Source organism: Rousettus aegyptiacus, unplaced genomic scaffold (assembly GCF_014176215.1).
Source record: "Rousettus aegyptiacus isolate mRouAeg1 unplaced genomic scaffold, mRouAeg1.p scaffold_m13_p_13, whole genome shotgun sequence".
NCBI classification, from domain to species: Eukaryota; Metazoa; Chordata; class Mammalia; order Chiroptera; family Pteropodidae; genus Rousettus; species Rousettus aegyptiacus.
In genome coordinates this window covers 36,922,989-36,940,200 of record NW_023416288.1, presented here as the reverse complement: position 1 = coordinate 36,940,200, position 17,212 = coordinate 36,922,989, and the positions used below count along the sequence as shown (strand labels likewise).

The window sequence follows — 17,212 nt, the reverse complement described above, 5'->3', positions numbered from 1 at the left end:
TGACACACATATGCTCCCCAAGAACATCTCTGGTTTGGGAGACTGCAAAAGGAAATTGAGAATCAGAATTACAGAAAAGTATTTTTAAAAGGATAATTTTCTGATATTTTCCTTTTTAGATTGTTGGCCTTGCCTTCAGCCCACAGAAGCCTAGATCTGGTATCGACGCGATCTTCAAAATTAGAAAATCAGTCCTTCTTACTAAATAGACGTGAAACTGTTGTTTGTGGAATATTGCCTTGAAGGGCAGAGTACTAGCTGGCACACGGCGCACCCAGATCTCAGTCTAGGCTTGTACGGAAGTCTTTCTTCCCCCCTGTCTTTTCTCTGCTTAAGCTCACAAGTAGGAAAGCTGCAGGCAGATTTGTTGTGTGTTGGCAGGGCTAATGCCAGAGCAGAAAGGTCACTTGTAGGGTGGGGGTGTCACGAGTTAAGGGACAGCTAGGCCATTACCATGGGGCAGGGGGATGGCTGGAATGTGGCCAAACAGGAAAGCAGTGGGACGTTATTTCTAGTTCCCACAGGATGAGGTCTGGAGCAGTAATTGCTGTTGGAATTGAAAATCCCCATTTCGACATCCAGATAAGAACTACAAAGCCTTTAAGAATGAAATTCAGACTCCAAAGTTGGCTTAGTACCTTCTAGTGGAATAAAATGACAACCTTCCAGATTCTTGCTTCGCTTGAGGAAACTTAGATTTTAGGATGTTTACAATAGATCCGAAAGGGGTAGGTTTTTCAAAAAAGGGAAAAATATGATGCAACATGGCTAGGTTTTGCAGGGAAGGCCATTCCATTGTGTTTATTCTCTCGGAGCTAATTAAGATGAGCCATTTAGCATTAATTTAGGAAGGGTGATTTGGCTCGCGTTATTTTCATGCTGCAAAGCTAAGGAAGAGGCAGGAAAGAGGACGTTCTTCACTAAAATCGCTCACATCTCTTCATTAAGTCAGGCACCATGCCTGGCCAAACACGATGGCTAGCGGACCGTCTACAATAAAAACACTAAGTTTTTGGCATTTAAGATTCAATTGGGACATGTCAGCATTTTTCTGATAATAATACTTTGCCTTCCAAACTACAATAATTGGACACTGAAAAAAATAATTTATAGCTAATTAGAAGCCCGGCCGACATTCACAATCTATTACTTATCGAAAACTTATCTGTACTCTTAAATTTAATAAACTGATCAAAATGGAAAACTTCTGAGCTAAATGTTACATTTCGGATCAACTTGAATACGAGTGACAGCATTAACTGCTTTATACAGTAGGAAAAAAACCTCCACACCTGATGTTTATGCCTTAGTCTCAACTTGCTTCCTTTCACTTACTGAATGGATCTGAAAATTGGTCAATAGAGATGAGTTTTGGTTTGTTTTACCTAAGAATGGGCTGCTACCATGTCTCTCCCGAAGGCACACAGAAGGGCCCTGCTCCCTCCGACGTCCCAGAGACCAACCCATTGCCCTCACAAGTACGGCGAAGGGCAGAGCCGCGATTTAGTAGAAGAGTCTGGAACCAGAGGTTCTAGTCGCCTGCAACACTCATCCATCTGTCTTATATGTGTTCTCACAGATAGCCGTGTGGCCTTCTGTGGCAGGCCACCTCTGAGATGGCCCCCAGCGATCCCCGCCTCCTGGAATTCGTGCCCTTATGCAATCCCTTCCTTTAGAGTGTGGGCTGGGCCTGGTGACTTGTTTCTAGTAAGTACAATATAGCAAAAGCAATGAGATGTCACTTCCGAGATTAGGTTACAGAGAGACCGTGCCTTTCGTCTTGGGTGCTCATGCTTGCTTGCTCCCAGGGGAGCCAGCTGCCACTCTGTGAGCCGACTGTGGGGAGACCTGCGTGGCAGGAAACTGAGGGCGGCCTTCAGAGAACAGTCAGCGAGAAAGAGAGGCCTCCCGTTCAACAGCCTCTGAGGAACTGAATCCTGCCAGCAACCACGCGAGTGGGCTTCGACGTGGACGCCGCCCCAGTCCAGCCTTCAGAGGAGACTGCGGCCTGGTTGTCAGTCTGACTGCAACCTCGTTACAGACCGTGAACCAGAGGCACCCTGCTGAGCCACACCCGGATTCCTGATCAGAGAGGCTGCAAGGAAATACATGCTTATTGTTTTAAGCCACTCAGATTTGGGGTAATTTGTTACTCGGTGGTAGCTAACTGATACACCAAGAAAAACAAGGGCCCGGGATTGGGAATGCGCTTGCCTCGGCTCGGGAGTCTGGGACCGGAGAGAGCAGAGGGCAGAAGAGCAGGACACAGAGCACAGGGCTCGTCACAGAGGAAGAGGCAGCTATGGAGGCAGATGGTTAAGACAGAGTGTGCGCTCTGGATGAGATGCCTGGGTTTCTGTCCTGGCCTCCTTCACCTCTTCAAATCCACTATAGAACCACCCTAAGCTTCAGCAACCCCATCGGTTAACACGGGGGCCCTAACAGACCCCGCTTCTTGGAGCTAGCACATGTAAAGTGCGTGGAGCATTCAGTAGCTCTGACGGGGCCGACCTGGAGAAGGCGGCCTCGTTCACCTTGAAGGAGCGTCTGTCCGCTCAGTGGGTTGGGGAGGAAGGCTATGAGCTTTTCCAAAGGCATTAACTGCCAGGGCAGACAAGGGTCTGCAGAGGAGGTGTCAAGGAGGCGTGCGCTTACTTCTTGAGGTGAATCATCAGGTATCGGAGGGTCTCGTAGTGGGCAGGAGGCAGCAGCATGAGCACGTCGTGGACCGCTTCCAGCCTCTCATCTGCATTGGCGATTTCTGCGAAGGTTACAAGTAAGAATAATCAATGCAGCCTTGTGGCACGAGAGTCTGCAGAGAAGTAGCAGAAGTTTGGCTACAGATGGAGGGGAAGTCTAATAAGCTCAGGTGATTTCAGGTAACATTTGACCTAAAGTAATCAACTGCATTGTGTCCTGGCTCTTTCCAGAAAGGGTCTGGGGCTGGGCACCACACGCACGTGGAGCTTCTACTAGGTCGGAGCTTCTACTAGGCCCGGGCTGTAGATGCTTGCTCGTGGCACATGCACTAACTGTGCTTTGCCCCTCTTATCCATGGCGGATTTGCCAGAAATCTCAGCATCACAAGCTTTAACTTAACCCTGATCATACTTGGCAGCGTTCTCCTGAAGCTGTCTGATAAGTCTTTCCCGGGCAGGATAACCGAACACACCTCACGATGCAAGGGCACTGGCAGGTGAGCCAGCGCGGCCTGCATTCATGGCACTTCCCACCAAAGCGCTGGCATGGTGACCCCGGGGTCTGGTCCAGGCTGGGAAGTAGATGCTGGGCACATTAACAATGGGAGGAAGCTGCGTGCTTCTGCTTTTTGGGCCTCTGGCAGCCAACCAAAGAAAGCGCTCCTGAGGCTAGGACTGTTGCCAGGACCGTCTCTGCTCAGGGCCACCAGGACCCTGAGGAATGCTCTCACCAGGAGGCAGGGCCACAGCTCTTCCGCCAGGGGCATCTCGCGCCCCTCCCCGCCTGTCTGCCTATGTCCCTGTCTCATCACTGTATTGAGTCACACATGTCTTTAAGGACGATAGAGTTTTATAAAACGTCCTCAGAGTGGGTCTGACATCTATGTCATGCATTCCGGCATGCGGACCTCCCCGTCCTCACTGCGTTCCTAGCGAGAATGCAGGCCCCTTGTCCCTTCTCCACTATGGGCCCCTCTCCTGACAACAGTGGACCCAGGTGCCAGGCCCTGAACGAGCAACCGTGGGCGGACGGAAGACCAAGGCTGACGTTCCATTCCTAGACCTGTGAGCTCAGCTGGCCACGCTTCGCTTTCCTCCGCTGTCAAATGGGATGATAATATCATTTGCTTCGTTGGGTAGGTAAGATAAAACTAGCTGGCACTGGAGAGAGTCCCTAGTATAGGACACGACGCAACATATTCTTGGCATATTATTAATTTTGAACAGCTTCCATGGGCAAAACTCGGGGTATGACTTTAATGGATCAGCAATGGGATTCTGCCTAACGGATGACAGTCGCTAATCTGTCCAGTCCTCATCAGAATGAGATCTAATGTTTTACTTCCGGGACATTCCTGCTTTCAACATGTAACAGAGGAGGCCTGACTGTGCTGGTTCCCAGCACAGAAGAAAGGACGGGGAGAGAAGGATCTGCTCGCCGTCCACCTTCAGCCCAGCAGGGTTGGTCTGGCGTCGGTTCAACTCAGCTGGTGCCCTGTGCTCGGTTCTCTATTAACTGTACCATTGCGCCCACACTTGGCAAAACGACAGGCCCATGCCATAGTTTCAACAGGTCTGACTTTCTTGAATTCAAGAGCACTGTACTTCGAAACTTGGTACAAATGAAAACTTAGTTCTTAATACTTACTCGCTGCCTCTATGAATTTGGAGTAGGTATCGTACGTGATGACGGGAATGGGCAAGTCTCTGAAATACAGTTTAAGGGCCCCAGTGATGATGTTTATGTCTGGATAGGTGTTGGCAGATATATCTGCCTTTTCGCCATCTGAAAAACAATCGACGATCCAGTTCTTAATGAGGACCTTATTTCACCACGTTAAAGCCCAGAAGGAAAAAAAAAAAAATCCAACAGCGAATGTTCCCTTTGGTGTCTGATACCACGGAGACGCAGGAATCAACCAAAGAAGTTCGGTGAGAGGGATTTGGGGTCTGAGGGGAAGTGGAGACAAAAGGAAAGCGAAAGAGACTTAAAAATCGTTCTTTGGGTCCCAGCCCCTGGTAATTCGCTAAATAGAAATTTGGCACAAAGATTCATAATCTGGACACAAGATTCATAACAGAATATAGTAATAACCTAATTAAACAAACAAACAAACAAACAAACAAACAAACAAACAAACAAGAAGCCCTTATATATAGTCCCACCAGGATTCTTTGGACTTGGATTTCAAGACGACAGATACAGAATAATTGTTGAATATCTTCAGTTTCTATTGTCTCCAGCTGGCTCACTGGAGTTTCTTTTAATTCTTCCTCTCCTCATCCCTAGGACTTTAATTGGGGAAACTTTAACGTTCTCTCGTGTAGGGGTAATGTATTTCTTGTCATTTTTATAATCATTCTCAAGACATTTTTGACTTTCTGTTTTTCCATTAAGTAAGTATCAGTCCAATTTAGCTGTCACAGACTATAATATTACTTTAGATAAAAAAGTTTCAATCGTATAAGTACTATCGGCATTTTCTTTTATATAGGGAATTGAAAAAAGAAACAAAGCATCTCAGGAAATTTGGTTTTGACGCTAAAAAAAAGCTGACGATGTACAGAAAACAGTAAGAGTGTGGCAAGTTGCCATATAACACCATTTACATATTCAATAAGCACTTATTGAAAATCTACCATGTATGAAGGACTGTTAAGCCCCAGTGAATCACAGAAGAAAGAACATACTCCCTTCATATAGCTTGAGTGAGGCTGGGGCCAGGCGTGCAACTCAACGATTATAAGGAAATGAGGAGACGGTTTTGTGGGAGACACGTGAGAACATGGAGTGTGGGTGGGGGGGGAGGGGACACAGGAAAAGGAAATGGAACTCCTAAGTCAGTGTGGGGTGGTCAGGGAGGGGCCGTGAGCGAGGAAAGACTTGAGCTGACACCTGATTGATAAGGAGTGCTCGCCAGGCAGAGAGGTGAACACGTTGCAGGTGCACAGAGCAACGTGAGCCTAGGGGCTCGTTCATGCAGACAGGTAAGGTGTACTGCAGCGTTGCTGGGGTGTAAAGTACACAGGGAGGAGGAAATGGCCATGACCCTGAACATCAGCGGAGACCTTGTCTCCTATTCTACTGAGTAGAGGCTCCGTCCCGTAGGCCAAAGGTTCTATCCCTTGATTGGCTGCACCAGAATTATTAATTCAATCGTTCATTAGAAATACAGATTCTGGGGCTCATCCAGTTTTCTGAATGAGTTGCAGGGGCGGGCCCTGGTGAACTGAAATTTTAAATTCTCAAGAGTCGAGAACACATGAAACAGTCATAGAGAACAAAGGGAGTCGCTTTCTGTATGTCCCCCGGCTCCCCCGCTTCCCAGTGGGGGTGCTCCTCCGCCCCTTCCCCATGCTCTCTCATTTGGAGATGGCGGGGGGGAGAGGGAAGGCGAGGAATCAACAGGATCCTAAGACGGGGGATGCAGAAAGGTACCCCGGTCCCATGACTGAGCGTAAATGTTGGGAGGCCAACCAACTCAAAAACCGTAATGGCACCAGAGGCTGGCTACCCATTCAAGCCGTATTTTAAACTCATTTCCCGTGTGGTCATTGTCCACAACTTTTAAGGAAACGCTTCCCCTGGAGAGGCAGGGAACTCTGAGATCTGTGAACCTTTATTCCTTGGCCTCTTGCAGAATAGCCCGCAGTAGCCCTGAAACCTTCGTTCCACTGTGAATAAAATCTGGTTCCGAAAGGGAGGGAGCTAAGGAGGCGTCATCTGGCTTGCAGGAGCGTGAGCCTACCTCTGTCAAATGCCATTTTGACATCTTCGATGTGTTCGGTGAACCCAGAGACTCTGTAAAGGCCTTCTGACTTTAATCCTGTTTTTTTAAAAAAAAAAAAGAGACAGAGACTTTAGCGTCTTGAAATATCTAAAAAAAGACTTATCTCACATCTCCACTGCGTACCATCAGGAAACGAGCAAATATCGTCAATGCTCTTATACATCACACACTGTCGTGTCGGAACTCAGGCTTGTCCACCTCGGTTTCCGGGCAAGTCCGTCTTCACTTGCTCGTGCAGCGGTGGGGTCCTCAGCAGCCTGGGCTGCTTCCTGCCTGGCTCTGCGAAGCGAAGCCGTGTTTGTGATTTTCATCAACTGCTTCTTTGTTCAGCAGACCACTTGGTGCAATTTCACTGCTTTAGGCAGCGACTCGCTTCCTCCCCAGTATCATCTCGATCCGTGTGTCCTACTGCGTGCGGCGCGGTGCTAGGACCACACGCATCCGTGCGCACACGCGCGATCCATGTTATCCTGATTTTGTTGAAACGATCCAACTTTTATAGCCGTTTATGTTTAATCACAAATACAACAATATGTTAGACGTTTCAATATTGATTTAGTTGTTATACCTTCAAATCAAGAATCATACAAACCGATGTAGAAAAATAAAATTCTAACCAATGGTTCTGGAAACTTGATCATTGGATATTTAGGATACGAAAAATACGTTTCTGTTAAATCTTCCTGACTCATTAAGATATGTCCTAAGGCCCAGCCGGGTCCCCGAGGTATCAGAAGGAATAGAGGAACAGATTTCAGACCTTGTATGTAAAAACTGGGTACTACCAAACTCTAGCTACAGCAAAAAACACGCAAACAAATAGCTGCTCCTGCTGCTGTGGTACATTCTGTCCAACTCTTGAGAGCTAACGTACCTTCCTGCTTTTCATCTGGCAAACATTTACTGAGCGTGCTATCTGCCATAAAGAACAGTCTGCATCAGGTCTGCATTAGAGACAGAAAAACGCATGCCGTAAGTATTGCTCCTCCTCTCTCCCAGGACCATCAGAGACTTTCTTAGTTGATCTGAGCTCCTTCTCCCACTGAGCCCCACTCGGCCTCAGAATCCACCTCGATACAGTCGTCCAGGCTGCCACTACTGATCATTTAATTGAGGTGGTTCAGAAGACGAGACCTGCTGTCACCCTGTTCCGGTTGGCGATGCATGTAAGCATGCCCAGCACGGCTGAACCTTGCACTGCGACAGAGGTGAGGACCCCGCGGCACACGGGAGCAGGACACAGGGAGCAGGAATCCTGTCTGCAGACAGAGAGGCTGGGGGGTGGGTCTTACTCGCGAGCTGCCTTTGAAGGACGTCTCGGAGGACGGGCTGGAGTTGGCTGGTGCGGCGGAGGCTGCCAGCTCTCCCTGCAGTGTTAGTTCTCCCGTCCTTCTGTTTTAACGGAAACTCTGAGTTTTAGAACGAGAGGTGAGGTGTATGGCGCCTGGGGCGTAGACGTGAAGAGGGCGAGCAGGCCCTTTCGCCCTCGGCTGGCATGCAGGTGAGATGGGACTGGCCGCCAGAGGAGCCTGCCCTGGGGCGGGCGCTGCTCGTGAGGGACGGATTTGTGTCCTGGTGAAGACATTGCTGGGGGTCACCGTGACAGCATTGAAACATGGGCTAAATAAGTTGGTCAGGCAGATGGATTTGGAGGTGGAGGTGGATTTGGGGTGTTGGTCATTCCAAGAAAAGGCAAAAATAAGTAACACAGGTCGAGTCCTACATGTTGGGCCCTGTACTAGGTCATTATTATGGATCGACTCATTTTAACCCTCACGACCGCCTGAAATCGTACAACTGATTCCATTCACTTCATAGATGAGAAAACAGATATTCAAACGGAGTAAGTGACTTTCCCAAGGTCTTATTATAGCTCGTATGAGATGGGGCTGGAAATCTAACGTTGAGTCCATGATCTTTTCATTCTGCCACCTCATGCAGAAACGAATGGCCATAAAAGAGCATTTGGACAACAACAAGGCCTTTGCTCTGGACGGAAGAGGTGGTACGATGTTGGCAGTGGTGGCCACGGAGCTCGGAATGGAGGAGTCACGCGAATTTCCTCCAGCCCATGCTCCGGTTCTGCCCGCAGGTGCGGGCCCCTAGTGCCTGTAGCTCCAACCCCTCTGCTGTGATGCCTTGGCATAAATTCCTAACTTGTGCCGTTCTAGGTCTTGTCTTAGGCGTGCTTAGTGCTGTGCTCACCGTGGACATGGCAGACATAAGACAGGGTGGTAACTTTGCCCGGGTTATCAGTCATCTCTGATGAGGATCACTGTGGGATGGCGACAGCTTCCCCAGGAAAGCACAGTCCGGACTGCAGGCTCCAGAGAGGCTGCTGATCTGACTCCAAATCGCAGAGCCTTCTAACCAGCAGGACCCAGGGTTATTTTTCCCAGACACTCATCCAGAGTCGGGGAACCCCCTGCTCAACTGTTCTCCAGCTCAGCCCCTTGCATCAGCCCCTCACCAGAGCCCAAAGCACCCACAGCCACAGCAATCAAAAGGCAGGAGGCATTTCTTACAACTGGAGATTAAATGAGCAAGTCTTAATTAAGGGGACAGAAGAGCTAAAGTTTTCATTCTGCATTTCCTGTCTCTAAAAGGTTTGGGATAATGAGCTATAACACTCTCTTTTGTTTGGTTTTGGAAAGAATGGGACAGTTGGCCAGTTTGCAAACACCCATAGAACATATTAACCTATTTTAGACACAATAATGGATATCGACTACAGCGGAGTATATACGTGGCATCACTGAACATTTGGATACTGAAGAGCTGGAGAGTGGCCAAACGAAGCACGAATAGAGGAAAGATGACTCACGCGTAATATAAAGAATCTTTTCTTTGAAATGTTTCTACCCTCCTTGCCTCCTTGGCTATTCAATGCATAGTGATTTTTAATCTTTTAACTCTTCTCTTTGAAATAAACAGAACCAGCATCAGGAGCGAACTTCGATGTGGTAGAAAACGTAGGTGTTGATCAACCATTTCTTTACTTATTGAATAGGAGTCCTTTCTAAGACTCAAATCTCCTCTCTCCCATAAACTCTTTCTGAACTGTTCTTTAAATAAGATTAAAATGTATTCCTCTGTGACTCCACGGGCCTTTGAATACACACACCCACAACATATATTTATCTGGCCCTGTAATTCTGCATACTACAGTATGAATTTCTTAAAGGTGAGAATGTGACTTTTAGATTCTCAGTGTATCGCACATATTAAATGCTTAGCCAGGATGTACCAAATGCACATACGAATGCATTTCATGCGTGAATGGTTTATGTAGGAAACAGACATTGATTTAGTTTGTGTGGAAGGAGAGAGAAGATTCGGCTCAACAGTAGTGGAGAGAGTCGGTCCAACAATTATAAGAAAGTTTTCTTGACAAGGGTAGAAATAAATAGTAAAAGTGAATCGCTACAACAAGGAGTCTTCTCCCAACCTCTTGCTTCGATTTCCCGGATGCAGATGTCCACCACCATGGGCCTCTGGGTGTTGTGCGCCTTCACGAGCGTCGTGAGGTCACAGCAGTACACCTTTTTGATCCTCTTGAGGTCAGGCTGGCAGTCATTCGGGACGTGCTTGGAACACTGTTTGTGCACGTTCAACCCACAGTCTGTAAACAAAGAAGCCACATTAGACTCGCCCGGCCCTTTTGTCAAAGCCAGACACAAATTCTACGTTACCAAAAATAAAAACGAAAACGCCCGACGGTTTGCCATATCTCTCTGGAACATCCATCCTGCTTAGAGGTGTTACTCGCTGTGAGGTGAGTGTGAAACCGTTTTTACCCATGAAACTCGTATATAATTCCATTTTCCTCGTTAAGCTTTCTCTGCCGCTGGACCATAAGGATAGAACATCTCATTGAGATAGGTTTGGTAATTAGCCAGGTTATTTGTATGTTTTTTTTTGTTTCCTTTCGGGACTGGAACCTTTGTACCCACAGGTAGGCTTTTGGGTTTGGGTTCCCAGAGCAAGTTATGGCTCATAAAGGGCACCCAGGACTCTGTCGGGTTGTTTCCATTAAGTCCTTGATGCTCTTTTTGTGGGCAAGACGGCCATTCTCTCCCTATGAACCCATGACCACCAGCATCTTCCTGCACTTTCCTGGAGAGCTGCCCACAGCCTCCACTCCCTTCCTCCTTGCGGGCAGGTTGGGCGGGCCATTTTCCTTTCTACTTGCCTTATTTTGACACCTGCGAGTGGAAATAATGTCTAACTGGACACCAGTGGGAGTATCTGAGAGTATACAATTTAGAGCAATGCCATGGAATGTGATGATTAAAGCAATTATTTATGAAGCTCATATCAAGATCTGAAGCCGAAAAGGTGCCTTTAGGTTCAGTGAACACGGTGTGAGCGTAGTAGAGTCCTGTTAGCAGTTAGTGTTCACTGATGGACTGACTGTGACAACAACAAGGAACAGTTTACATTCCGCAAAATAAAAATTTAATGCTGAAGTTGTTCAAAGTTGATGTTGCTGCCTATTCAAAGCGGTTTCTAACATTGCTTTTTTCTAGGTATAAAGAGTAACAGTAATAATAATATATTCTATTATACATATGTATTACACACATAAATATTATCACCTGCTTTATAAAAAAAACACTTAAACCACATCAAGGTTTAGAGAGGACTTTTTGCGAAACCATCAAAAAAATGATTTTTAAAAATGAATACATTATGTTCATGTAACGTTTACTGGCTGAGTTCTGTCTACCCTCCTTCCAAAGGAGGGGGGGGGGCGGGGGAAACAGTTCTAACCCAGCTTTATCAACATGAGAAATTCAACAAAGCTCAAGCAAACATCAATAATAGTTCAATAGCTCTATTTAGCGAATATAAATTTGGCCAATTGAACTAATTAGAATCGGTTGGTTTTCTTGTTTGGATCTTCTTTTATGAAATAAGGAATCATGACACCTACTTCCAGGGTTATTATGAGAATCAAGCGAGTTAATATATATAAAGTCTGAGTTGTAATGGATACTACATGAGAGTTCAGTAAAAGAAATAGCCAATATGGTGATAGAAAATGTAAGGATAACCGCTCTGCTATTCTTAAGTTATTTCATCAGTAATTTTTATGATATTTGTATAAACTTCATTTAAAACAATTCTGAAGAATTGTGGTAAAATACACGTGACATAAAATTCACCATTTTCACCATTGTTAAGTGTACAGTTCAGTGGCATTAAATTCCTTCATACCATGTGCCGCCATGGCCACCATCCACCTCCAAAACCCTTTCCATTTTCCAACATTGAAACTCAGAACTATTAAACCCTATTTCCCCAGACCCTCCCCTGCCCAACCTCTGGCAACCCTATTCTACATTCTGTCTCTATGAATTAGACTACATTAGGTACCTCATGTAAGGGCAATCATAATGGTATTTTGTGACTGGATTATTTTACTTAGCATAATGTGCTTAAGGTTCATTCATATTGTAACACATGACAGGATTTTCTATAATGTTTCACTGTGTGTATGCACTCCATTTTTTATCCATTCCTTCACTGATGGGACACTTGGGCTGCTTCTACCTCTGGCTACTGTGAATAACGCTACTCTAAACATGGGTGTGCAAACACCTTTCTGAGTGCCTGCTTTCATTTCTTTGGGGTATACACCTGGAAGTGAAATTGCTGGATTATATGATAATTCAATTTTTTAATATTCTTATAAACTTCATTTTAAGATCTGAAGCAACCGTGTGTTTATGCAGAATCAAATACTGGTATTTTATCAAAATGAAGATGCTTTATAATAAATATTCAGTTTTTGTAAGCTAATATAATTACATATGCTTTAAATAAAGCTTGGTTCATTTTTAAATATTTATTTAATCTCCATAAAGATATGGAGATTTAAGCTGCAATGATTGTTTTTTCTAAACTTTAATGGTCGGTTTTTAGTTTTCCTGCTGCTCAGGGGAAATACGAGGCTAAATGATGGTCATTGGAGAATACTAACATTATAGCCTGAGAATATGTTTTATTTAAAAAAAAAAAATTGAAAAAAACCCAAACCCGTTTAACCCAGAGAAAGTCGCTGTTCATAGCTGATCTGAATTCCAGATTTTTGTTTTCATAATATTGACTTTGGACCAATTTCTCACTGAAACTGGATAGTGCCAGCAATGAGGGATATTTTTCATAGGTATAGTCAGGTGGAGCAGGCTGAATTAATGACCACCGAGTAATTCAGATATTCTACCACTCTGCTCCATGGTGGAGCTGTGAGATACTTTGTAGGAAGTATGTCTTTTGTGTTAATCAGGGTATCTGGAACATTTCTGGAAAGCCTGCTTCAAGCCTTTGTGTTCCGCTTGTGGATCTGGGATGGAGCCAGGTACCGTCAACTGACCAACATGAGCCCATGTTAAGCCATCCAGGTATCTCCACCAGCGACTGCTGCATCTACCCAGGAAAAGCTGAGATAGTGCCTTTCAAGCAGAGAAAGGACTTAAGGTCCCTCGATCCTGTGAACCAAAATGGGTAATGTGGGAAGATAGATCATCGCAATGTATTATCATCAGCTTATTTTATTTTAAATGCTTCATAAGAGTTATGTTTTAAAATTATACCCTAGCAAGAAAAAAAAAAATCAGTCATGGTGTTGATGGAAACCCAATCAATACACCATAGAAGGCTGTTCTTGCTCCTGGCCGGGCTTGCCAGAAAAAGCATGGCGAGACGAATCAGGACTCCCAGTTACACATCAATTTGGTAATTCGTCACTATTTTTGTTAGCTGTATCTTCATAAGATGTGTTGTGTGCTGTTAGCAATGGGGGTGTGCGTCCAGTTCTAGGTGGAAAAGCATTCAAGGTTTCGAAGTGTTTTGAAAATATGTGATATCAAATTAAGGTGTGCAGTTTCATCGTTGTCTGATGGCAGAAAAATACTGAGCATGGGCTCTGGAGTTGAATTAATGTTCCACCACTTACCACGTGGCCAAGGGCAATTAACAGTGGCTTGTAAGCCTCAGTATCTTCACCTGTGTGATGGAGAATAATGGCATTTGTCGGTGAGGCTACACGGGGTGATAAATAGAAAGTGCTTAGCTCGGTGCCTGGTGTGTGGTCAGCGTTCACCAGTATTATTATTTTTAGGCCATCCCTTTTGTAGTAAAGTGGGGATGGGAAAGAAATGTGGTTTTTCTATCTATGCAATTCCATTGGAATTAATTTCCTTTTCTTTTAAGGACTGTTACTTATTGTAGGTGGCAGGTAGTTGCCTAAAGACATGTACTTGCTTGGAATTTTTTTCTTTTCTTGCATAAACATGCGATATTAATGGAGTCTTTCCATTAGGCACAGAGATGCCTCAAACTTTTACGAAAGCTAGACTTTTGAGCTTATCTGGACCTATTTTCCAACTCTGGAGAGATGTCTCCAGACATGGTGGCACTTTACATAAATGGAAAATAATAAAGAAAGTTCTGTGTCTACCTGAGCACCGGACCCCTTGGGCGATGAGCCCCCACATGAAGTTGGCACAGTATTCGCACCAGTGCGGGCCTCGGAATGTGTGCACCTGCAATCCGAAAAGAAGAAAAGTGTCTGAAAATTCAGAGTCATTTGGAGGCAGGTGGCCTCAGACATGACACAAATATGTGAAGCCGAGACACAAAGGCCGCAGCAGGAATGAGCATCCGTCACTGGACCTTTTCTTTCCAGTGAGGTCGAGAGTAAAACTAAGATGTGCTTTGATCTTTGAGAATCCTCCACCGATCTACCACACCCAGGGCCAGGGTCTGAAAGGAATGTGGAAAAACGGTAAGATTATAGGGCCATGTCATCAGCTAGAGAATGAGACTCTCACCACCCCGAACGAGACACTACTGTGTGGACAAACCCAAGACAGCCTGCGCTGGTCTCTGTAACCTGCATTTAGCTCAGCAAGTTCTGAAAGGCAGAACTCAATTACCGTGTCCTTTTGACCAAAGTTGTCCCATCTGTAGAATATCCAGGCAGGTATAAATAAAGCATGATTGTGGGATACTTAAAAGGTTCTGAGGCTTTGAATCACTTCCAAAAAAGGGCATTAAAAAAGTGAGGAAAATGGCTGAAAACAAAGGGTACCAACAGGGTCTACAGACCTGCCTTCTTCAGAGACCGGGTCTGTACTCAGCAGGCCCTGGCGTGGCCTATGGATTTATAAACCGGAAGTCGCTCTTGCTGGCTGAGGTAACAGTCTCATTGGTTGGTGCCTCAGCCAGTTGTTAAATATTTTGAATATCATGAAGTAAGGATGGTGTTATCTCTAATTATTCAGGCATAGGTCATCCTGGGACAGGACCACGTATTAAGTCATAATTTAAAACAAAACAAAACAAAACAAAACAAAAATACATGTTCTCTAGCAACAATGAGTTTCAAGAAGCAGAGCTAGTAAATCCCTTGAAAGCAAATGTGGCCACGGTAAACCAAAAACCACCACAGGCAGTCTCTTTGGAGGCATGCAAATATGCATGAAAATGCTTTAAATTTTTACAAAATTAAAATATTATGAGACGTTATATAAGGTCTTCCAAAGTTTAAACCTCCACTAACAAGTAAAAAATGCAGCACAATGTATTTTTTAACAGACTGGGAGGCCTGTATCCTACTTTTACTTAACAAAAAATCAGGATGACAGCTATGGTCACGATTTGGGGAGATGCTCATCAGAGCTCTACCTAAAAAATGACACTGCTTCAAGATCTTTATTTCTACATGCTAGCAATTGGGTAGGTATAAAGTGACAAACAGAACAGACCTGGTTCCCTCTTAATGGAACTCACAGACTTGTAAAAGCACAGAAAATAAGCCAGTTAATAAATCTAAAATAGCACCTTATGACCATGGTTTCTGTGCAATAAAACTAAGTGATGGTAGTCTTTTGGTATTGCAGTTCATCACATGCAGACTGCTCATTACACTATTTCGGCTTTGAAAATCGATGAAAAAAAACAAACCTCAGAATTGTTCTTACTAAAATGGAGAATCGTGCCGCGAGGCAATGATACTGAAACACGACAATGCACTCCTTGTGGGAATGTGGACAATCCGTCCCAGGGAACACACACATTCCCACAGAGCCGAAATGCCACGATCCTCTTAGCCCACTCACACGAAATGCGGCATTAGAAGAATTCCCCAGTAATGCCTCCTACTGAAAGGTGAACATTTCCTAAACGCGGCAATCGAAGGTTCCTTCGTATTTTACTAGAAATGCTCGAAAGAGACTGCTGGTTAACTGTGGCCTCAATGTCTGTTGTTAATACACGATTGGCATTGCGTGACTAATTAGATATGTAAAATTATACAACTCTAAAAAAAAAAGAGATGAGAAAAGGGCTATAAAAGGAAAAATGAGGCTGCTACTGGAGAGATTTAAGAGAGGCTCCAGTGTTGTCCAGGAAAACCAGGAAGGCCTCCCTTGGAAGGTGGTCTCAAGTTGCTTGAAGAAAGAGAAGGAGCCAGTCCCAAGGAGGAACAGAAATGAAGTCTTCTAGGCAGAAGGAACGGATTGAGGCCCTGCAGAAGTAAAAGGGCTGCTGTGACTGAGGAACGGGGCGGCCAAGGGGTGGCCAGAACACCAGAGTGAGGGGTCAGGGACCAGGACGAGGCTGAGGGCAGGAAAGGGCCTTGACGTCTTTATTAATGAGCGCGGATTTGGTTTCAACCTAGTTCCAAAAGAAAGTGCTTAAAGGACTTTAAGTAAGAAGATGGTTTTTATAAAAAATGATATTCTGACCGCTGTGTAGAAAGTGATGGGAGAAGGTTATTTAATAGTGGGAGAGATTCGGTTTCTAGTTGAGAAATGACAGAGGCCAATGTTAGGATGTTGGGGGTGGAGATGGGAAGTGGATAGAGTTGAGATGCATTCTGAAGATAGAATTTACAGGACTTGTTAACAGAATAAATGTGGGTCTTTGAAGGAGAGAGGACTCAAGAATGATTCCCAGATCCTAGCTTTAGAAACCAGATGGATGGTGATGCCATTTGCTGAAAAAGAAAAGAGACTCTTTTGGGGAGAAGAAAATTCAAGAATTCAGCTTTGAACAGTTTAAGCTTAAATGCCACTAATATTTCAAGTACTAGGATCAAGCAGGAATTCACACATAATCGAATAGCTCGGGAGGGGTGAGAGCAGGAGGCATATATTTGGCCATCGCTGACAAATAGATAGCATTTAAAATCGTGGAATGAATAAAAACTATCAGGGGTACAGAGAGAAAATGAGGAAAACAGTGCAATCCAAAGCCGATGGCACTCCAGCATTTGCAGAGAACCAAGAAGATAAAGTGTCTCAGAAGCCGAGAGGTGAAGAGTGTTGGGGAACGAGAAATGTGCCATGCTGGATGCTGGAAAGAGGTCCAGGTAAACGAGGATGGAACGCTGGTTCAGACACATGAAAGTCATTAGCAATCTTGGCGAGAAAGGTTTCTTTGGATCCGTGAAGGCAGAAGTCATAGTCAGGTGAACTGAGGAATAAACAGGAGGAATGGAGGTGGAGAAATGTGTAGGCAACTTCGCCGAGAAGTTTGACGATGTTGTTCAGCATGGCAACGAGGTAGCTCCAGGGACAAATGTGGTCAAGGAAGATTTTTTTTTTTTAATGATAGATAGGAGACATTAAGGCATGTTAATTAGTGGATGGGATTGTTATGACAGGTAGAAGAGACCAGACCTGCAGAAGAGAGAAGCAAAGAAGTAGTGAT

General features: G+C 45.0%; 1 protein-coding gene across 5 annotated transcripts in view; it reads right to left on the bottom strand.

Moving 5' to 3' along the window:
* Positions 1-17,212, bottom strand: part of CHN2 (chimerin 2) — a 244,831-nt gene that overhangs the window by 1,895 nt on the left and 225,724 nt on the right. For all 5 annotated transcript variants that reach the window (XM_016135958.2, XM_016135960.2, XM_036230432.1 and 2 more), the window contains 5 exons: positions 13,956-14,040; positions 9,939-10,112; positions 6,449-6,526; positions 4,348-4,485; positions 2,656-2,761 (listed from right to left, as the gene is read on the bottom strand). In XM_016135958.2, the coding sequence (XP_015991444.1) occupies positions 2,656-2,761; positions 4,348-4,485; positions 6,449-6,526; positions 9,939-10,112; positions 13,956-14,040 (581 nt within the window). The remainder of the gene's footprint in view (positions 1-2,655; positions 2,762-4,347; positions 4,486-6,448; positions 6,527-9,938; positions 10,113-13,955; positions 14,041-17,212) is intronic.